Below are 24715 nucleotides of genomic sequence, written 5' to 3'. Positions count from 1 at the left end.
ATCACATCAAGTATAATATAAATATATATGTATATATTAATATTGCTGGCGCTCATGCAAAATTTCTTCACTATAAAATATATGTCTATATTTTTTTTCTTTAGATACATGGAGGGATTTAAAATTACGCATTTACTTTTAAATCTAAGGCTAGTAAAAAAAAACGTTAATTTCATTTGATTTGCTTTTAAAAAAGACAGAGTTCAATGGCAAATGTCAAAAATTTTTTAAAAATGACTCGAGTATTTTTCCATCGTAAAATTGATCGCAATTCTGTAATATTGTCAGTGAGATTTAATTTTTTTTTTTTTATCAAATTGAGCAGACACTCGGGAATGAATTGCCTCGAAATAAATAATTTCATAAACAGACATGCATATTTATATATATTTATGTTATATATTTATTTTATTAAGGAATAATTCGATCGATGGCTTACTCGATAGCTTGAGCTAAAATGTCTTTATTATTTAACACAATTAATTATTAATTAATATAAAAAAGACTCATCAATTATCGGTTCACATATTTATATAAATATATTATATTAATATATCAAATCCTTAATATTTATAAATTGATCGCAAACTCCAAGCGTAGAAAATGTATAAGTAGAAAATTTTTGTTCAAACTTTACTTTATTTTTTAATAAAAAAATATTTTTTAAATTTACTTGTACATTTTCGTACGATTTTCGAGTTTAAAAATTTTTTTAAAATTTTATTTTATACAAAAGTGAAATTTAATCACTTGAATATCGTGATAATTATATTTTATTTTATTTTAAAAAACCAGAGTTCGCATTGGTAACGAGCTGGGAAAAATAATTCACTTTTGGCTTTATTCGAGTTGCTGAGCAATTTTAAAACTCGAAAACAATTAATATTTAAAAATTTATACAATTAAGAGCACAAGTTTTTCTTTTTTATTCAAAATATTTAATGGTACAAAAATATGTCAGATAAAATAATCGTGAACAAACGCGTTTTAAATTCACAATTTTTTTTTTTACATGACAATAGAAAGACAATTTTATATAAAAAAAACTTTGCTCATCTAGAGTAATAATTACAATAATAATTGATATCTAATAGTAATTTTACTATTATTATTATTTTATTTATTTATTTCCTAAAAATATCATTCGATAAATTGCAGATAGACGTATTGTAGTAATAGTAATAATATTTAATTAAATACAGTCGTTCTAGTGTAGTTACGGGAACGACAAAAATACATTTATGGCAACTTGTGATGTTGACGCAAAGAAATAGCAGCTCTTCGATGTCGTCGTTATATAAAATTCAAAATAATGAACCATTAAAAAAAAATAATAATCAAGATCAATAAAAATAATCAGTATTACATTTAAAATTTTAAATATAAATATAAATATCAAGACAATTAGTATTTACGGTTACAAATAATCGTACAATTAAAATTTTACGCTGGTTCATTTTCATTGGAGCCGTAGTCAAGATCATCCTGGCGTCACAAGCTCACAAGTTTTGGTGGATTCGCGTCCGGAGAGCTGAGATCAACGGCGGACAAATTGTGTCTCTGTTGGGTAGAGCACGAGGGTATGAGCGGCGTTGATACTGGAGTCAATCCAGTGCCGCCGTCCATCAGAGAATCAAAATTAAAGGGAATACCGCTGGATGGTGTCGTAATTGGTACCCCAGCAACTTCATTCGAAGTCTTCATAAATGAGGGCGTCTCAACGGTTTTAAATTGCAATGAATCCGGGCGATCTTTTGTTTCATTAGCGGCAAATATCGGCAATGAATTAGGTCTATTGTTGTTTTCAAAACCAACTGGCAATGAGTTTGGACGATTCGGTCTTGTGTCTATCGACTCGCATTTATTTGGATGAAGAAATGGACTGCTGTCGATGGTAATTTCGGATTTTATCAGAGGTTTTACGTCAGGTGGCGATGACGAACGTAGTCTACACACAGCTCGATGGGTTTCTAATAAAAATTCTAGGTCATCTTTCGCTTGCTGCAACTGCGTGATTTCATTCTGTAGTGTCTGTTTCTTTTTTTCCAAGCCCTCAGTCTCCTAAGAAAAAAAATGATAATTAATATCCTCGTTCACTTGATAAATAAATTAATTTATTAAAAAAAAAAAAAAAGAACTAGACCTAAAACCAGAACTTACTTCTAGCAGAGCATTGGTATGATCCATTCTCCGTTTTCGGCATCTAGCAGCAGCCATTTTATTTCTTTCACGACGAACCTGCCGACGTTCTTCTTCTTCCGGCGAAATCCCAATCGTCCTGGTGGGTCTTCTGCCTCCCATATTTCTGCGGGCTTGTTGTTGGGGCCGGGTCTGCTGGTTTTCCAGTAGCACCGAGTGATGATGATGATGATTGTGATTATGATTTTGACCGGTGATTACACTGTTATTCTGGGTCTGAGCTGGTGTCGGTTGGGACGGCTCAACAAGAGGTGGTACGAAACCGGCCTCACGACTGTGGGACGCCGGTTCGTTCGTTAATTCGAGGAACGTCTGCTCAATGCTGCGGAGGGTTGTCGGTGTCAGTGTAGGCGTCGTCCTCGTGGGCACGCCACTGTGCAGACCGTCTAGAGATGCCAGCTATAAAATGGACAACAAAAAAAAATACTGTCAATTTATTTCATTTATTTTTTTTATCATGACTTAAAAATATAAACGCTCATAATTTATTCATATTCATATTCATATTAAAATTTTTTTTGTTTTTGCTTCAACTTAATATTTTTTTTTCCAGCACAAAGATGCGTCGAAATGCATCGCGCACTTTTGCTAACAAGCTGTAAATAATTTAAACCACGTGTGCATTCTGGCTAAACTTAAAACCATTTACCGTACATTGAAACATAAACGCGATAATAATTATGTTATACATATAGATGATGAGAGAAAGAAAGAAAAATATAAAAATGTATACACGACTATCGAGACTCGACTTGAGTAGTCTAATTTTAAACGTGACGATGACGAATCAAGTGTGTCTTATCTCACAGGACAATATTATTTATATAGATACATATATATGTACATATATTTATATTTATTATTTATACGTTTAGAGGATCATTTTTATTTCGTGGTAACGAGGTATAAAATTAGCCATGATATCATATCATATAATTATTTTATCACTTGTAAATTTCATTCAAAGCTTTAATTCAATTATAGACTGAAAAAAAATTAACTTGGGTAAAAACGACATATTCTTAAGTCATTGATTTCATATTTAAAGTGAAGAATTATTTTTTTGAGAAGAAAATTCAAATTTATTTACAGTACTCCAAAAAAAAATCAGCAAATCTCGAGCTGAGCTCAGATTTTTTTAGTTTAGAAAATAATTTTGAATGGCCATCAATTTTTGGCGCTAAAAATATATGAGATTTAAAATTTCCAATACTAATTTCTTACACAGAAAAAAAACTAAAAATTAGTGTTTGAAATTACAACCCGGAACCTGGGTGTCAATATAAGAAATTTCAAAATTCCAAACAAATTTTGTAACACGTGTCATAAATTTTTAATGTTTAAGTAACGATAATATTTACCCTGTAATTATTTACATTTTAATTAAAAATAAAATTTTTTAAAATTTATTTTTTCTGTAGCAGAAAATTTTCCGTTAATTTTAACCATAAAAAAAAAATCATATGCGTAAATAGGAAGACATATATTTAAAATAGACATTTAATAGAGATATGTTATATGTTAATGTCATATATTTTGAATAAATCATCAGCAGAATAACAGATCAGGTATAAAAGGGAGCGCGCTGACTTTAAACTGGAATGCCACGGAATTTCCGTGGTAAAATTAAAAGACCGGACTTATGTCATCGCTAAAATTACTCATCAGTAAGAATATATATTGTACATATATATATAAAGTAAAATATTTAATTGGCATAAAGTTTAAAAAATAATATCCATCCACTCCTACACAATCGGCTGATTAATTTAGTGCTCAACTTGTTGATACTAAAACTCGACTGAACAGTAATCTTAAGACAGTTTAATTTTATAGTATAAAAGTTTGTTTAAAAGGTGAGTGCTGTTTAAAACGAGAGGCTGTACGCCTTGACCTTAATGTCAGACAATAAAACAGGTGAATGTCCTTTTTGTTTGAGTTTTTAGTTTAATTAATTAAATGTTTATCGTAAACCGCACGAGCTAATCACTATTTGTCATTTAATACAAAAGGCTTTAAATGTATGTATGTATATGGATATTTATATTTATATTATATTACATTAGTTAACAAACTCTTGAGCCATCTCTTCGTAAATTCTATTAATAAAACAAACTGGCATTTTCATCGCAACACGCGTTTGTTGTTGCAGCATTCGACACTAAGCAAAGGGTGATACCGTATCCAGAATATTCAAAACATTGTGAAATATATCACCACATATTTTTAAATTAATGATAAGAAGCGTAGATCTTTGGCGCGCTTATTTTTAAACCGCGTAATTGAGAAGTTAAGGATCTAATTAATTAACTGTGCGTAATTTTGTATTTTTAAAATTTTTTGCCTCAAAGTGTGGCCTTGTCGAGCGAATTGGTAGTACATAAATGAATAAAAAACATAAAATAGATGTCGAATGTCGACATACAATCCAAATACAGTGATGGAGGTAAACACACACATGCCAAGGTCTACCCCTTGTGAGCGGCACCGCGACCAACAAAGATAGATATCGATTCTTTTTTAAACATAATACATACACACGACATCTGCCACGTGCTCAGAGTTCTGAGAAGTTTTTTAAACAACAAGTTTACGCGAAATATACATTTTTTGAGTAGTGAGTCAAGTGTTAGTTTTTAAAAAATTTTTGGAGTAAAAAAACAAAAATAATTTTTTTTTTTTTGACTAATTTACCTGTTGGAAAAGCAACTCTTGTGCAAGAATATTAGCAATGTCAACTGGGTCGATGGCGGTTGCCATTTCGTATTCGTTTTAAAACAATTTAAATTAATCCGTTGTCGATAATAATAAATAAGAATATAATGTAGTAGCAACTAATAAAAATTTATTGATAATTAAATTATCCGGTTGACAATAAAATTGATCGTTCGTTCGTAAATTTAAAATCGGGCGTCGGAATCAAGAGCTTCCTCTTGTTTATTAATTTTATTAAATTTTTTTTTGACTTTGTCGTGGTTCCGATTGAATATGTTGTGTATTTTATTGATATTATTATTATATAAATATATATATATATGTGTAAAAATATTAAAAATCGGTCGGCTCTTGTCCGCGCCCTGTCGCCACGCGTTTTACTCGTTCGGAAATTCGCTGCGTCGTCTACCAACGCTTGTCTAACACTGGGCAACGGACTAAGACGAGGTAAGCGTCGGGACGACGAGCGTCTCATCTTAGCCACGAAAATAGACACGCGAATTTTTGAGCATGTGCATGGTGAGTTTAAGAAAAATAGAATAAGAGAGAAAGAGAGGAGAATAAATGAGAATAAATAGAGTACGCAAGAGCGTCCCCTCGAGATGATCACCACGACAACGAGAACGTTGACGACGACGACAAGCAAGACCAAGACGACGTTCACGACGACACATCTCGCCAATTAACCACGTAAATTCGTCCCTGAAGAATTCTTACGCTATCGAATTTCAGACAAGACGAGAGATAGTTTACAGATGGCAAACTACTTTACGATTACTATTATGCTTATGCTTACACTTATTTCCCTCCGTCTTCTCTCCTGAGAGGTATTAAGATGAGCCAGGAAGAGACTCAACTTTAGGGTATTATTGTGGTCATAAAAGCATCCCCGTGTGGCACATCATCGTGATAGTGCAAATGAAAAAAAAAATTAGGGTAGAAAAGCTCGTAACAATTTTACCCCGTATTTATTTAAATAGCCCGCCAAGTACTGAGCAGTAAAATTTTTTTTTTTCCCCCAGGTTTTCAAATAATTGCAAAAAAAAAAAATTCTCCCCATTTCCTGAACCGGGAACGTGAGAAAAATTTTGATTATCGTTATTTTTTTTTTTAATTAATGAGGCAATGAAATATTCGATTCTAAATGACCGCTGGTTTGTTAATTAACCAAAAGTTCTAAGTTTAACACCTGTAGAATTACGAGCAACTGACTCCAAATAATCATCTCGCTCTCCACTTGTATTTTATTTATTTTTTATTTCCTCTTTTGGCCGGTTGCCAACCCGAGTGTGCTCGTCGTCGCAGTAATATTCGAGTAGCAAACGACCCGCCAAAATATACTTCAATTTAGAGACTAACGAAAAGCGATGATAAACATACAGACGGGATGAAACTAATTGGGAAAGAAAACGCAGTTAAAATGTTTTTATCAACTCCCATTAACTTAAATTATTATTTTATTAATAATTTATTTCCCGTTGGTGAGTTTATTATATTTCTGAACAAATATATATATTATAAATTATGAATTATTTTTTTTTCCTCTTCATTTTTACTTGATAAATCTTGACGCCAGAAATTTATCAAAGAGATTTGACCGGATGTAACGACCTTATCTTTTTTACCCGCGGAAAAAGACGCGACTTTCCTAAACCATCATCTATTTTTATTATTTATAATATCTAATAAAAATTATAGAAGTCTCATATATTTTTTTTACACAAAAATACGACCACCGGAAAGCCACAAAATTTTAATGATCCTCTAAGAGAGGGAATCCCAATCTTATAATAGAATTAAGCTCCGGAAGTCAACACAAATTCTTAATCTAAATTAGACGACTCTTAAGAGTTAATTTTTGTTCTTCACCCATAAATTATACATACATATTTTTTTTTTTAAATATTTATAGTTTCAAAAAACTGATATTTATTTACTATGAGAATTTATTGCAAAAACAAACAGAATTTCCCGAAGATAAATTTCCTAGTTGTTGCGGAGGACGAAGTGTTAAATAGAGCCATTAAATAACGGAATCGTGACAATGAATTTAAAGATTTTATGAGTCCAATGGCAAACATTACAGGCAATAATACTGTAAATGTGTATGTTCATGTTCATATGTATCTCGGTCGAATGCTCTACAAACAATTCACATGAAACACGATATGGACATTGAAAAGCTTCTTATCTCAGTCGCTGATATGAAAACACTAGACGGCCCGATTACAATAAACAATCCGCTTTATTCAACTCCAAACACCACCGATTATATTTTCATTTTTTCGACCAACCATTCGCGCGTTTTAAATATTTGCAGCCCCATTATCGCGGCTGTTTCCGGTCAAACTGATGTACTTTCAAAAGTTTTTATTACAATAGAAATTTAAAAAAAAAAAAAATTTTTAATAGGATTTGAAATAAATCCGAGTGGTCATAAATAGAATGAGTTTAATTTGACCCGCATAATATAATAATGTCAGAGTATAAAGACCGGATAATTCTACTAATTCCTCCAAGAGAAGATTAAATTATTAATAATTGTTATTGCAGTAATAAATAAAACAAACATCTAAATGATTTATTACATATATATATTAGACTGATTCAAAAAAATCGACTAATTTTTTTTTCTTCATTATATTGAAAATATTGTTGAAAATGACGAAAAAAAAATACTGTGCAAGTTTGAGCTCTTAATATTAATATTAACAGCTGCCGCATTGCAATTTTTTATTTCCCGTTTAAATAACATGGGAAAATTTATTTTTTAAGATTTGGAATTTTGTAGCTCACGGTGGGACCAATACTTTTAAATGTTCAAAACTTATTCTCATGGGAAATTTGACGCTCTACAAAAAAGGTCTCTTATAATTTTTCGATATTTTTATTTCTTCAATAGTTATTCGAAGATAAAGTTAGATTGATGGTAAATTTGTACATTTTTTAAATTTTTTGACGCAACCATCAACTTTATCGGAAAATTTTATAGGACATTTTTTGTAGAGCATTTTATTTCCTATAATTTATCTTAAAGAAAATTTTTGATATTTCTCACAAGTTGTACGTTATTTGCAATTAACTGAAAATTTTCTTAAATAATCTAAATTTTGTTGCTTAAAATTAATTAAATTTTCAGTTAATTGCAAATAACTTACGACTTGTGAAAAAAATCGAAAATTTTCTTTAAGATAAGTTATAGGAAATGAAATGCTCTACAAAAAATGTCCTATAAAATTTTCCGATAAAGTTGATGGTTGCGTCAAAAAATTAAAAAAATGTACAAATTTATCGTCAATCTAACTTTAACTTCGAATAACTTTTGAAGAAATAAAAATATCGAAAAATTCTAAGAGACCTTTTTTGTAGAGCGTCAAATTTGCCATCAGAATAAGTTTTGAACATTCAAAAGTATTGGTCCCACCGTGAGCTACAAAATTCCAAAGCTTAAAAAATAAATTTTCCCATGTTAATTGAACGGGAAAAAGAAAATCGCGATGCGGCAGCTGTTAATATTATTATTAAAATCTCAAACTTTCACACTTTTTTTTTTTCGTCATTCCCAACAATATTTTCGATATAATGAAGAAAAAAAAAATTAGTCGATTTTTTTGAATCAGTCTAATATATATATTTATATATATTACTTTTGAATAAAGGCATTTGTTGTTATAGAATGAAAATAAAAATATAAAATTGCTCTGGTTTCGCGACCTCAACACATCTTCAGACTCTTTACCACCACCACCACCGCCAGCACTATCGGCACCTCGTTCTCGACAATTCTTAGCTTTATTCTTATTTCAACGACCAAGAATATAACAAGGCACTCCTGTTAAAGCGAAACTCTAAAACAGTGTAAGTTAACAACGCAAGTTAACTGAGAACAAAGAAAACGCTATCGTTTCTCAAATATAATTCGTCCGACGACCCCGAGACACTTCACTTAGTCGGCAGCAGCTCAAGCTCTAAAACTCTACAACACAACTGTATTATTACATATACATACATACATATATTTATACACATATCCAGTCTTTCGAAATACTTAATGTAGCTCTGGAAAGCAAACAAAGAAATCACGGATAGGAGTAAACTTAATAAATTGATAAAACAAAAAAAAACTCAAGAGATAACATTAAAACGTTCTCCAGCAAATCAATAAGTCATTTTCTTTTAAAAATAATCCGCGGAAAAACAACAACTCTTTGTGCATTGAAATCAATACGCAATTCATTGAACTGTCCGCGGATAAATAAAAACAAGTATAAATATATATGTTACACAAGTAATATATGTAAAGAAAATTACTGAGTGTTGGAGGAAGTTTAAAAGGGTACAGCAAACTCACGTCGCGACTGTATGAAACAGTTCTGACGAAAATGTCAGGCCAAGATCACGGGAGCAGTCAACCCATATGTCTCTTGGTGTGGGCGATCTCAAGGTCGCTAACTCACACGTTTACCGATAAACAAATTCATTCCATGGTTATTTTACATACATATATAGTATACTATTATACATAATATACATACACATACGTCATATTTAAGTAATGCAACAGCCTCGCGATTATAAACGATCTTGTCCTGCTTTAAATGTTAAGTTTCTCGTTGGTAAATTTCATAATAATCTGACAATAGCATGACGTTAAAGCGCAAAAAATATTTTATCATTGCGTCACTGGTCTACTCTACTCTATTATGTGCTAAATATATCTATATATATATATAAAGATTTAATAAAATAAGTATCGGTTGGAAACTTTAATCGACTCATTGGTTATCTCACTTTACATTTACAATCTCGTGGCCATCATTCGCATTTATATATATATATGAATACACATATATACATATATATGTGCATGTTTACTTACTACGCGTATTGCGCGGGAAAATAATGAGCCAATACACACTATATCCATCGGTGATATACCAGAAAAAAATAATAACAATAAACTAGCCGCTAGATTATTTTTCTTCTCATTATACTCGCGGTATTTATGCCCGTACATATATATATATAATAATGATGATAATAATCCACGTGCAATTATTACTACTAATAAGTTAAATATAATTGTCTTTGTTCGTGATTAAACTGCGTTAAGTTATTTCAACAAATAATAATTTGTCTTTTTTTTTACTATTGCAATAAATATATTTTTTACTAAGAGATAATCGGTTTTGATTTATAGTATAGTATATAAATATATATGTAGATAAAATTAAATTGATAGCAATTCAAAGTGAATAAAAAGACACGTGTTAAAAAAAGTAATAATTTTAGTAACGTGATACAGATAATATTTATTATTAATTTGAACGCAATATATATTTTTATCATGACTTACCAGATGTTAAAAAACGCTATTAAATTCCTGGAATTATTTATTTTATTATTGTAATAATTATAATAAAATATTAACAATGGATGGAGTTTTGACCTTGCGGTGGAATAAAATCCGCGGGTGATTTTTTAAAAATGAATATTTGAAATACTAAGCCGAGTTTAACTTTGAGTAATTTGGGTTTTTAAATTTAGTTGATAAAATGTAATATAATGTAGTAATTAAATTATATAATGAAATAAAATACAGCAACTGGATTATGATCTTAACACCACGACGCGCAGAGTGACACTGACAGTGCTTTTGTCATCGTGCTATCACCACATGGTCCGCGGCCCGGCGAATCCGCGGCTTCGGGTATTTACGCTCGCGCTCGTTGGACTTCGTATCCGTTTTACTACTTTATTTGTGTTTAAACTATCATATACATAGATATATGAGTGTGAGTTTTAATTCTACACATATATAACCGCAGACGTACCAATCAACATGTTTTTTACTCCGATCTTGCGAGAAAACAATTATTAACAAATCCCACTTTACTAATAAATTAAATTACCGCAGTTTAAAAATAAAATAAGACCGCGAAAAAAAATTTTTATTAATTCGTGGTAAAAAAAATTTGTAATTATCATCAAAAATTGCTGACGCAACAACCGATAATTTTAATAAAAAATATGTAATTATAATAAATTAACACGCAACATCGCGCAATTAGTATACGCGGAAAAACCGCGAGTTTACGTCATTGGCGTCAAGTCGAAGTCTTTCCGGTACATCGAATCTCTTGTATTGAGTACAGTACCGGTATCATGTGGGCTAAATAATTTTCATATATATCTATATATATTTATATGTGATGGTCATATTGGTACGGTATTGGCGCGAATGGCAAAAGAGGAGGTGATGTGTAATACCAAGAATCGAGTGTGCACGATTGAGTCGCGGTAATTCCCAGTAAAAATGAATGTAATATAACAGAAGCCACCTTTCATTTTTATATTATACCTTCAGCTGACTTATTATTACTTTAGCATTAGCATTAACATCAGCGTTAGCATTTGAAGCTGAGAAATATACCAATATTATTTATCCGCAGCTAATGTATATAAAATAATTGTTTATAATGTAATGCAAAGCTTGGCCTTCTCAATATCTTTTTACATCACGTACAATAAATTTACTATTGCATACTTTTTTTCAAGGACATGAGAAAATTAGAGTTTAGTAAAAAATAAGTTTTAGTTGGAGTAAGAATTTTTTAATTTTAATTTTAATTGTTTTTTTTTACATATATTTTCTCCAGGATGATCTTTCTCAGTCTTCTGGGCACAACGGCCGAGAATTCCAGAGTTCTGACGCAACTTCGAAGGCATTTCCGACGCGTATGCTGCACTCTTCGACAACCTCCTCTTTTGAGAGAAGGCCACCACATATAATCGCATTTATACATATATATATATGGGTATATGTGTAAGTATGTGTTAGGGGTGTATGTGAACGTGTAGCCGACCTCCCGTGTCAAAAAATAAATCTATATTCCGAACCAATACAAATAACGATCCTTATATTTGTCTACCTAAAATATAATCTTGTCTGGTCCTTTTTATTATACGGTATCCTAATACAGGGACTGTAGTACGAAGAATAGATAAATATGAGTTAGAGATATGTGATGCGGTTAAACTCTCACCTTACAAAATCTTTTATTATCGCCCTCGTCCAACGAAAATGAAAAATGAAAATACAAGAAAAAAAGTCTTTTGTCCTGTGAAAAATTTAGTCTCATCATCTTTCGAATTATCATAACACCCTTTTCAAAACTCGCTTCAACTTTAGTAGCATAATAATAATAGCCGGTCATTTATCTTGGACACAAATTCAGTTTTTTTTTAAAATAACAAATGGACCAGTTGATAATTTTTGATGGATTACCACCTGATCCTTTGTAACCGAATATCAAATTTATGAAAATTTTTTTTAATAATGAATAAGAAAAATAAATACTCGAGCGTGAGAGTTTTATGTAAATTAATCCGAGCTTTAATTATCGTTTAACAAGAAGTAAAATAATTAATTATGGAAATACCTAACAAGCATAACAGACGCGTCCATTCATATCCAAACTTGTCGAAACACGTTTGCTTACACCACAGTTTTAAATTTATCACAGCCGAATAAATAAAATAAAAAAAAAACGTTTACAGATAATCGATTTCGCGAAACTCCGGAACTGTTGCGGTATCAGTGGAATTAAAAAATCCGGATTTTCGGTGTCCTTATTCCACATATATATAAATATATGTACTTTTAAAAGGAAATCCTGGGAACAGAGAAAGGAGGCAACGTCTCTGACGTCATACAGTCTTCATATTAGCACATAACGGCACAAGAGAAAGAAAGAGAAGCAGAGACAGAAAGTTTGAGAGTGAGAGGGAGGGAAAATTCATCGGAAATTTTTTCTCTATCTGTTAATGTTAACGCGCGTTGACGTCACTGGGATTTCAAAACTTTTACAGATAAAGGAAAAAAAAAAAAATTATAGTCTCATTAATTAATTAGTTAAATTTTGAATTAACGATTATCGAATTATGAAATAATATTTTTGATTTATTGACACTTGATACAGTCATCAAAGAAATCTCGGCCGCGAAATGACTAATCACAACTTCCGTGGCCGTAAGGCTCGTAGTATATCAAATGTTAATAATGGTACAATGAGTCTGGTATGTAAAGAAGGCCGAGAGGCAAAGAGCGCAAGTGTATAGTAAATACATAAATACATATGTATATATATTAATAATATAAATGTAAGGAGTATTTAGTGTTGGTTGGTTGGTTTGTTAGTTGAGGTGTAACGTGTAGTAGATTTTCATTCATAAATTGAGCCGAGTTGAAGCTGCCACCAAGTACAAGTAAAGTAAGATGACTCATCAGAGCGTGCTGCGGTACGTGTACGCGAATCTGAGGTAATCGCAACTAAAATAAAACAAGTACACTTGAGCACAGACATTTATTAAATGTCTTCGATAATTTATCTCGCTCACTCTGCACACATTTTATTTATTGGGTTCATTTATTACTGAATACTCTCCGTATTTAAACTCGGAAAATTTAATTTAACAGCCGAGTCTCGCCCCTGATTCCCCTGTTATTTATTGTTTGCTCACTGACGTGGCTCAGCGAGACACGCGAACAAGTGTGTCATGATAAATATTGACAATTTAATTAATTGATATACATTTACGACCGGAAGTCAAATCATTGGAGTAGAATAATTTTTTGTGGGATTGAGACAGAGAAATTTGATGGGAGAGACGATTGAAATGAGGGTGAGGGATTAAAGACCTAATTAATATATCGAGAGCATTTCTTGAGACAGTGGAGATAAAGCAGGATGGCACCTTTTGGCTTATGACCCGCTAAAGTAACTCACGACTAAAACTTAACCCTGGTTTGTTAAACTAAACCCTCTAATTGACGGGTTAACGAGCGTTAACTCCTCGCTTCCTGTCAGATTTTAACGTTTTCCTTCAGTTTCTCGATTCAACTGGCTCTGTATGTATTAATATTGAGTCTCCCATTAAAAGACACTCCTTAAAGATAAAGTTTCTTATACAAATAGCAAATATTTTTCTTTCATATATAAATAGCTTTCAAGTGTATCGAATGTGGAATTAATGCGGTATCTTGTAGGTGTCAAAGAAATTTCTTATTGACAACAAAAAAAAAAAAAAAAAATACTTGGCAATTGAAATTCAGACAATTAAAATTATTTTTAACGATTGAAGATAAAAAAAAACGATTTTTATATTTGCAAGTTGAAGAAATAAATTTACTAAAAATATCACGAGTTTTAAAATTCGCAAATCTTGACCTCGGACACCTTGAACTTAAATATATGAATGAACAATTATGTTTAACATTTAAATAGCACTTATGCTGGTTCAATGCAAATAACAATGACGGTCAAAGACATTTTACAAGATACATAAACGAAAGTTTGACTTTTCTAGATCAACCTAATTTGAATAAATTCACGAGCATTCTATTACGCTGCAATAATTATTAAATTATTCTAAACAAAGTGAATTATTTACAATTTATAATTATGCTCCAAAGCTGCTTTTACAAGTAAACACAGTTGACTTTTGCATTTAAACTTTAAACTTTTTTAAATTTAAATTAAAAATTTTTTAGTTTATTTATGTTATTGCTTACCATAACATTTTCATCTTTAGTCAATTGCCATGAGTCAATATGATCAGACATTGGATAAAGTGTCGCCGGAGTATAATAACCATGATCGTCAACCATAACGTCAAATAAACCCGTATTGGGAACACGTTGTGACATCAATTGTCCATTTATCAGATAATTACTTGAATCCCAATTATCCGTGTCCATTCGTAACGAATGAAAAAAATCGCACTAACGATTTAACACTTGACAGAAAATAAATCAGCAACAAAATTCAAAAAATTTTTGCTATTTAATTTTACTGAACTTGAAACTTGTCTCGTAATCCAAGTTAGCGGGAATTAAATGACACTTATCAAGTTGTCACTGGTGAAAAAAAAAATTGTAACAGCAACAGTAGCTAATAAAATTTATTGACAGTATTTACAACGAGTAGTAACCCGATGAAGATTGTCGCTGTTGACTGAGCGCGCCAACGTGACTCTGAAACTATATAGATAGCGAACGGACGACATGAGCGACCTCCCACTACTAAAAAAGCCGCACCAAGTGCCCCAATCAACGGGTCGGTTTCGAGGAAACGCGACACGCGCGCGCAACAACTTCAACTAGACCGGTAAGTACACACAACACATCCCGATGTAATGTGTATGTGACAAAAAAAAGTGAGACAGAAATAACTCGCGACGAGATAAGTCTCGTCGCACGGTTATCCATGACGTCATTACTATCTTGATTGTTCGATTACACGATAAATAACTTTATAAATTGTCACTTTTTATTAATAATTATCTACGAATATCACTAGTGGTATATATACCTAGAAATACCATGTGATTTCGCGGAAATTACAGCATCACTTTTCGGAATTTTAGTCACGTTTTTTCCCGGTAAAAATAAATTAAACAATTTTTGTTTACTAAAAAAATATCGCGGTTCTTTGAATTTCTTAAAATAAAAATTATAAATTACAGTTGGAATTACAATCTTAATTACATTAATTTAAAACAACAAATTAAGATAACAAAATTTCGTTGAAACATTTTTTTTATTTTACACCGCGGGCTTAAAAAAAATTTTTTCAAAATTTGAATATTTTAAATTGTTCAATTTAAATTTACCGCGGTGTAAAATTATTGATACACATCTTAATTTATTCAAGAAATCATTACTACACTCCGGAGTTTACTAACCGCGTAGTTTTTTGATCCGCGAGATTTCCTGATGATTCAGGACCGTGGATTTTTTTTTGCGCCTCTGCAGCCCGTGGGTTAAAGACCCGGCTAATAAAATGTGATGCCCCAGCGCGATGGTGACCAGACCTCACTTAGCACCCAACATATTTATATTTATTTATTTATACATACATATATTTTACGAAATTTCTACCATCATTTGATGTCTTTATTTTATTTGCGTATAATTCGGAGCGTCTATTTTTGATGGGGATTCCCGCGGCGCGAGTTACTTAGAATTTTATTGCCTGTTAATAATTTTCTTTGTTCAAACTGACAGTTAACGAGCATTTAAATGCGCAAACAAATATAATAATACACTTAGCACATTTGCGCTTACGGTTCATTGTCCGTCGAACTTACAATCAAAAATATTATTGTTAGAATTTTTTTTTTTTTTTTTTTTAAGAGGTGTCATTATTGTCAACTTCAGCTGTTAAAATAAATGGTTTTAAAATGATTATTGCGACGTAGTATATCAGCCCTAATGTCGACGTTAATGTCAAGTCAGTGGTGAAAATTTCGATTGTTATCTTATCGCGTAGGAGCGATTGTGAAAATTATTTTTTAATTACGCGCCATTACGCGCAGAACAAAGTAAAAATATTTACGCTGATTTTAAGAAACCTCTGGCGCTAATAAATATTTAAGATAAAATATAATAATTCAAAGTGACAAATATATGTGCAGCTATAAATTTAATTTAGACAGCAACCGAATCATCACCGGCAGGCAGCATCAGTTCATTATTTATGACTTTATTTTTCAAAAGCCCGAAAAATATTTAAACAATCAAATGAGTCATTTAAAAAAAAAGAAAGCTACTGCTCATTATAAATTATATATATTCTGTATTTACATTGAATAGAAAATAAAGTGAGGCCCAAAGTTAAGTCCAAGTAAAAACCTTGAATAAAAATTTCCCTTGCTGTGGCCTCGAAAAATTTTATCGTATTTGTTCGCCATTAAAAGGTACATTTGTTAAGTACGTTAATGATAAAAAAAAAAATTACTTAGATACTGTCAGTAGTTTGAGTGAGTAAATAAATAATAAATTTAAAAATCTACCTAAATGGCAGTGAAAAAAAAATGTCTTGGTATTAGAAAATAAATTTATCTAAATACGTAAGAATTTAAAGCCAAGTAAACGACACGATATGTCCTCATTAGTTACAACTTACGGCTGAAAAAATAAATACACGAGTTTAATAGACAGTAAAGTCCATTTATAATAGCATCCAATGTCTTATTTTACCATTTTAGAATCCATAACTCAACTAAACTAATCTAAATGCCCTCTAATTGTAGTCCGTGAACTGTCCAGTAGATAAGTATTAAGTAGACATGTCAACAATATAAAAAGGTTTTCGTTCAAGCTTCAAAAAATATATATATATTTTTTCCTTTTTACCGTTTACTTATTTCGTTTATTTGACGTCTTTATTGAGTGGATATGGGGACAAATAAAAAGTGTTGATGGAGATCTAGGCATAGGGCCCACTGTCAATGACTACGTATCAGTTTTTAAAATCTGGAAACAGTCGGTCTCTTAATGACACCCGAGTTACCGAACAGAAAACAGTAGGAGATAACGCCGGGGGTTACGAGGACAATGGATTTATTTTTTACGCTGACATGATCAAAGTCCTTAAAAAACTAAATACTTTAGACTCAAAAGCGTAAGAGTTTGTATCGGCTGACTACGCAGTTCGGTTTTAACATAATATAACTAAAGTTTAACGTACACGCGCGTATACAATTGTTCCGTCTCCAAAAGGATCGTCTTGGCCTTTTGTTCCTGACAACAAAGAGAACATTCTAATGAACGTCCGTTCATTCCTACACATTTCACTTGTATCGTATTGGAGTTATTGCTTATTGTGTTTCATTATGTACACATGTAGATATGTATATATATATATATATATATATATTGTTACAGCGTCGAGACAAGTAAAAGACTATGGGGTTAATAAAATGTTTGTGGATACTCCCGCAGCCACAATCATACGTGATCAGTTTGATAATTACGTGATTTTGTTTGCGCTCGCCGGGATTTATAAAAATAATAAATTTTATATCAATGATACTATAATACGCATCACGTAAAACAACCTGCGGTAGACCGAACCATAGGAAAATAAATATATCTTTACTCTGGGGAATACCAAATGTTCATGAAATATTAATTGTAAAAATAAATAATGTAATGCACGGAAGAATTTTTTGCTTTCAAATTGAAATCTAATGGAAATTTTTTTATGAAAAAAAAATATGTATGTATATAAACTATGGGAAAATTGTATATGTAGTGCAGAGCCTTGAATTCATTAATTTCTACCGTCCATTATTTATTTTTTTTTATTTTTCTATACTCCGAAGTCGAAACTCGATTCGCGACTAGAGCAATCAAATGCACGCGGCCTTGTCGGCTTGACAAGAGAGTACGTAGCCTCAACCTCGTCCAAGTAATCGTTGTGACGTTTTATTTATCCTATCCTGGGAAGCGTGTCGTGACCTTGAGTGTCTTCGCGTTACTCCTGCGGCATTTCCTCGTAGATTATTTTCAAAAAAACAATTATTTAAGCCCATACTTGTTATTTTTTTGTCTTGTCTCCCTAAAAAAATACAGTTTTTAATTGACGACAAAACAAACGACTTTTAATGATCATTAATTAGCTTTGTTTATCGACCTACAAAGATCACCAATTAATTTATAAATTAATCATCCCGTTGACTTTTAGTTTTTAAAAATTTCATTGTTACATTCTTTTGTTTAACAAACAAAAAAGAAATTATAGTGAAACAAAATACCAACAATTGTTTGATATTTTATCGATAATTATAAAATATGATAATGATGATAATGATTTGATCTTTAGGCAACAGCTGCAGCTGGTAATTGTTCATATGCGAGTTTTTATTTTGATGTGTCTGCTTACTAAATTATTGCTGCGTAGTATTCATATATATATATATTTATATATGAACACGTTGTTGCATACATAACATGCAGACAAGAGCCGGATATAAAATAAAACAGTGATATGAGAACGGAGTACTAGGCACGTGTGAGCAAACGAGCGCGTGCGACCACGTGAAAATAAATTCACCCGGGACACGAACTAATATTCAGTATACATAAATATATATGTTATATAAATGTGTATGTGAATTTAAGTTTTATCTAAATATTATACAGTATATCGAGTGACGGCTGAACAAAGTTAGGGAAAGGTAACACAATATGTATATGCGTATCGTGAAACAGCTGGGCTCCTCTCGTTTAATATCCGATCAATAATTCCTGAACGACCCCCAAAGACAACTGCACGTACGCCGAGCAATGTAAGCTCGAAGTAAAAAACAATAATTTATGTAATAAGACACATCATGAGCTGAACAAAGTACGCGGATAATGCCATAGAATTATTTAAATATTGAATTATTATTTCAGTTTTCAGTTATTACTCTTTCCTAGTAATCACGCCGGAGATTAGACACGCTCGGACTTCAATTCTATTATACTTTATTCCAAGTCTCCGGTTTGTCTCGAGAATAACTGGCCTCGTTATATATTCTTATGAAAGTTTTTTTAAACTTTCTTACAATTTTAACACATGACCGAAGATCTGAAATATTTTTAAATAATTTATTAATTGATAATTAACTTTAATAAAAGTCGGAGTAAATTTTTTTGCGAGCAATTGATAGAAAAACTTTTTGGAGTAAACGTACGTAAGATGAAAAATTGTAACTTTCGGGATTATTTTTACTGAGGGTTAAAAGATCTCTCGTGTTTTCCTCAGAGGTTGGCTATAGCATTTAATTTTTAGATATTGCGTAATTACAATAGACTTTGTTGATTACTTGTAGGTTTTAACTGTCTATAGAACGTGTGCTTTGGATAGAGTGGCTTAGAGACTAGGTTTTATTGGACACTCGTTAGTGATAGCAATTAAAATAACTAATGACAGTAATAACTGGAAGTTGTTTAGCGAGACAGTAGACGTTAAAATTAAAATACGGTATCAGACTAGTCCCGCGAATAATTATTTAATATGGCGATAAGATACGAGCATGTTAAATTACTTGATATCATTGCATGGTGAATAATACACGTGGCCCCCTTAAAAGGTTAGACAAGATAAAACCGGTATGAAAGTCGTCGATCCGATCTCTGCGTACACAAGATTTGCTCATATAATGTTTAATTCTACCAATACCTCCACATATATAAATATATATATACACGGAAAAAAAGGATTTCTTGGAGTAAACAAATTTTTACTCCCCCCCAGAGAACTTTTACTTGCCCTAAAAAATTTTTTGCATTTTAAATTGGAAACGAAAATTTTCCCAGCCGAGAAAAAAATTTTTGAAGTGAAAAAAAATTTCTTACACCAAAAAATGTTTTCGTCTTAAGAAAATTTTGGTTTTTATTAAAAAAATTTGTTGACAATTAAAAATATTAAAATTTTCAGTTGACGTCTAATTTCAGTATCGTATTAAAAATAATACAGAAGTTAGCAGACGTCTAATAATTTTTGAATTTTTTTTAGACGATAAACCAGAAGAAAAAAAATATTTGAAAAAATTGCACGTGTAGTTTTTTAAATTTTCTACATGTGCATATTTTTATTTTTTGTTTTTTTGTAATTAATTTGTTGAAAAAAAAATCCTAGAATGTTCAATTGTCTGCTAACTTCAGGATCATATTAAAAATGCATTTAAAATAATTCAAAAAATTTCTAAAAATATTATTTCAGAAAATTTTTCAAGTACGAGCCAACTATTTTTTGTCGATGATCTCGCGACTTTATAATTATACTCGTCCCCGGATTCCGAGATATTTTCAGAATACTACTGTACATTTTATGCCTAGCAATTATTGTTTTTAAACTCTCACTCTTATAAAAACAAAATAATCTACAATCTACAAGCAAAGTATCCTTATCTTACTTTGTTATTATTATTTAAATACATCCCCAAGTAAATAAAAAAAATCTAAAGATTACTTCAATAAATCAGTCGTAATCTCCGCTGTATTTCTCTCAGTGATAAAAAATAAATCCTCTATTAACAATCAAATATTATCAGCGTACTTTTACTCTCGTAGCTACTAAGTAGCAAGTAGCAAGTACTCATATCACTCAGTACATAGAAAGGAATTCTTAACCTCAAAACCACGCGTAAATTGCCTACACCTATTGTCAATTGAATGCATATCATATCCACTTCCATCTATACCGTCTATACACACACTCCTAAAAATAATAACAATAATGACAACAATATATGGAGACCTGCCGACATACACGATAAAAAAAATAATAACTTGCGTCACGGCCAAGACGTCATAGCAGCTTAATTTCATTACGTTTTAACAAGCAAATTAACATTATTTAAACTTCCTGTTAAGTAGCTGTCATAAAAAATTTAACAGCATTAAATATTCATAATCAATGACATACATATGTATATACTCACTATGTATGTGTGTTTGTGTGCACATACATGTGTGTATTTATTATTGATATATATACACATATGTTGGATAACAGTTAGCAGTATTTGAATAAGTAAGTAAAGTACTTACACTGTTGGGAATCGTGGCATTGGTAATATTTGAAAGAAAATCATGACTAGCATGGGAACTCTCGGATGTCCCGCTATCACTTGATACGCTCGAGTTGTCATACATCACGTCCGACACGTCCAGCTTCATTATTTCTGATCAGCAAAACCTCTTATCAATACAATAAAAGTCAGTACTCGAGCACAATACCCAATACGTTTATTTAATTGTCTTATATATAGATATAGATGTATGTATATATTATCTTACTTTTTGAATGTATTTAAATTTAAATAAAATACACTTGACGCTCACGATCACTGGGTCTGTGTCCTCGGTACGTATTAATAAACAATATTATTTTAAACTCGGATTATTGTTATTAATTTAATAATTATCAGATACTGATGTAATTATTCATTTATGTGTTAATTATTTACTGGAGTGTTAAGGAATTGTAATATACCGCGAAATCCTCACATTCAACACTTCGAATCTCCGTGAAACTGCGCCCGCGATGACTCATAGTGTGGGGGAATACCTCGGGGCACTCGGGTATCTTCGGCATCAGCACGAGTGTCTGATACCCGAACACGCCCGAACAACACCACCGTCTCCTGGATGATGTCATTCGCTATTTTCACTACTGCTGGTCTACGCGGACCAATCACGAGCCTCATCCAGCCAGTGGCGGCTCAAAATTTTCCGCGCCCGCGACTTTGAATTTTTTTAAAAATCACCCGACTGACTAGTAACGGAAAATTCTAGACTCCTAGAGTCTTGTTCTAGCTCTTATTCAATTTTGTGGAATTGATAACGATGATGGAAGTATAAATTATCTTGTTATTTAATTTCACAGGTAACTTGGACACGTTGCGTAACAGTGACGTGATAAATGAGAGGCAATTATGAAAAATTCAACGAATTCACGTGAGCCTTTCTCAGAATCGGGAAGATGACTCATAGACTTACTGGCGGGTTTAAGTGGGCGTTTTTGTATATTATATATATATGTATATGTATAAATATATATACTTTAGCTTTAGAAAGAGTGGTAGGTAGACTAGGATGACCGGACCGGGTATCCGGAACATATTGAACGACAGCATGACTCATTTATTTAGTATGCTAAATATTTTCGCGGGTAACTACCACTGGTGTACTCGTTCAGATCAACATGCAATCTTGTCTACTGACCACTTGATATCACCCTTTATCTCTTACAGGTGGCTCGTTAATATGACATTCAATATTTTGAATTTTTAAATCCCAAGTTCAGGGAACTGGAAGATTTTAATTGACCACAAATATTTTATTTATTTACTCCTGTCATCTCTACACTTCAGCTGGTATTTGTTTATTTATTACTTTAATTAATTAAATTAAATTAATTAATAATTAAATGTAATCTGACAGACGGATGCAGAGAGCGATTGGTTTAAAGCGAAGTAAATTTCAAATTTGAACACATTAAGGTCAAGGTATCCTTGGACTAGCTTTTACGCTAGCTCAAGGTTCGATGCTACACTGAAAAGATTTATCTTCAAACTGATGTAAAGTATTTTATATATATGAAAAAAGAAGAAAAAAATTATAGATAAATAATGTGGCATCCGAGGAGGAATTTCATTGCCGCTGATGGAGGTAATGGAATAAAATACCCGTTTAGTCTGAAGGAAATTGACAATCTGGGCCTTGAAAGACTGAAGACCTCATGTTGGTGTAATGGAAAAACTAATGTTTACTTTTTTATTCAAAGACTACTTACTGTCACAAAGAAAATAAGTACATTGTGTCGCACTTCCTCGTATCTTATCATAATTTTATACAAAACACGAGCTACATATTTTTCTTTTAGCGAGATTGTTGTTAAAACAATTTGTCCATACAGTTTTATTTAAATTTACGATTTAATTTAAATGTCGTGCTATTTTAAATCGTGGAACTGTGAAAATTAAGATTAAGGAAGCCTTGAAAATTATTATCAGCTAAATACTTTAGATAAGACATCTATTGTAAATCTTTAAACAGTTATAGTTCTATTTAATTTTTCATATCGAGTACTAAGATTTTAAAATAAATGTAACTTTTGCTGAGATATAAACTCTAAGTGTTTCTCACGCGTGCAAAATAATTGCGTCACTGGTATGCACGGTGACTTTGCGGAATCGAGATAATAAACAATAACAATAAACAACAGAAATATCTTCGATGAATACCAATAAAGTTGATACCATATACGACTAGTTTTAAAAATAAATAAATCTTTTCCTGCAATAAGTAAAATACGTAAATGCCTAAAGAAATTTAGAAAGAAAGTATTGCATACATGGATTCTAAATAAAGTAACAACAAAAGTACTTTGTTATCCAGCTGAGGAGCCAGCACATATATTTTTTTTATTGTAAATTGTATATGGAACAAAACCGAGCGTGTGGAATTGTTAAAGTCGAGCAAAATGAGTCAACTGTATATAAGTTGAGTGGAAAAAAAAAATTATGTACGCACGTGCGACACGGCTGACCACACACGATCTACACTAGCTGGTCTTTTGAGCCGCTGGTTCAAGACAAAGGGCTCCAGTAGCAGCAAAATAATCCGTTATATCGCATATGCTGTCAAGACGACTTAGCTCGTGTTTAAATTAAATCCGTATCGAATTTTCTTACGAAACACATTCTTTTGTGAGGAAAAAGAACCAAGTAATCCGCGAGACCACCGTATTTGTACTACTAGCGGTTTTAAAAACCTAAACATTGAAATTAGCATATGAAAAATAACTTCCAGCTCGGCAATGACTTAAAAGTTTGAATAAAGGAAAATTGTCGTACGTTTAAGATTGAATGGATGTAGTAAAAAACAGGCCTTGGAAACAAAAGCGCGAGCTACCAGGTGCGCGAACGTCTTATCGAATCGCGTGAGCTTCTTTATCAATTTTATTTCCGTCGCTGATGTAAAGTAATCAGACATTTTTACTGCCGCGATTACCAGAGAGAGCCAACTTGGAAGATGACGAAATGCAATTGACATCCTTTGTTCTTTATTCCATTGTGCGCTGAAAAAAAAAATATATATATATGCTTATTTATAAATATAATTATGGTATTAGTATATTAGCGATTATTATTTTTTTATTTATTTTTAATACTTACAAAGACATCATTGAGTTCTGTCGCGTAAATTTTTAATATTTTTTTTTTCTCAAGTATTTACGTTTTCAAATCAAATATTAACCGGTCATTGTATGTTAAGCACGTTGTTGTATTATTTACTGTACATAAAGACGGTCTATTGACAAAGGACAGAAAAAAAGACATTTGATATATTGTAAAAGTTAAATTTTAACTTATCAAGATTGTCCTTTAAGGCACGCGACGAATTTACCTTATGAATAAAAATTAGTCAGCTTAAAAATTAATGCAAATTAAAAAAAAA

The 24715-nt window shown here is 31.6% G+C and overlaps 1 protein-coding gene and 1 long non-coding RNA gene across 8 annotated transcripts; one reads left to right on the top strand and one right to left on the bottom strand.

The window, feature by feature from the left end:
* Nucleotides 1-293: 293 nt before the first annotated feature.
* Nucleotides 294-21803, bottom strand: LOC130675969 (transcription factor kayak). 5 transcript variants are annotated; one of them, XM_057481911.1, is made up of 4 exons: nucleotides 21551-21803; nucleotides 21302-21451; nucleotides 2161-2598; nucleotides 294-2061 (listed from the first exon to the last, which is right to left on the bottom strand). In XM_057481911.1, the coding sequence occupies exons 2-4, from the start codon at nucleotides 21428-21430 to the stop codon at nucleotides 1492-1494; spliced, it is 1137 nt and encodes a 378-aa protein (XP_057337894.1). In that variant the 5' UTR covers nucleotides 21431-21451; nucleotides 21551-21803; the 3' UTR covers nucleotides 294-1491. The 5 variants fall into 5 exon arrangements, with proteins under 5 accessions (XP_057337894.1, XP_057337893.1, XP_057337891.1 ...); XM_057481910.1 differs by having other exon boundaries at nucleotides 21302-21803; XM_057481908.1 differs by lacking the exons at nucleotides 21302-21451; nucleotides 21551-21803 and adding an exon at nucleotides 14489-14674.
* On the top strand, nucleotides 3962-24715 carry LOC130675971 (uncharacterized). Of its 3 annotated transcripts, none has more exons than XR_008991365.1 (6): nucleotides 3962-4055; nucleotides 11574-11740; nucleotides 12475-15083; nucleotides 22140-22424; nucleotides 22507-22629; nucleotides 22697-24715. It is a non-coding gene; the product is annotated as an uncharacterized LOC130675971 (long non-coding RNA). The 3 variants fall into 3 exon arrangements; XR_008991363.1 differs by having other exon boundaries at nucleotides 3968-4116; XR_008991364.1 differs by lacking the exon at nucleotides 3962-4055 and adding an exon at nucleotides 10281-11489.

The sequence above is a fragment of the Microplitis mediator genome, chromosome 10, assembly GCF_029852145.1.
Source record: "Microplitis mediator isolate UGA2020A chromosome 10, iyMicMedi2.1, whole genome shotgun sequence".
Classification (NCBI taxonomy): Eukaryota; Metazoa; Arthropoda; class Insecta; order Hymenoptera; family Braconidae; genus Microplitis; species Microplitis mediator.
The sequence above is the reverse complement of the archived record's forward strand: the minus strand, read 5'-3'. Positions and strand labels throughout refer to the sequence as shown.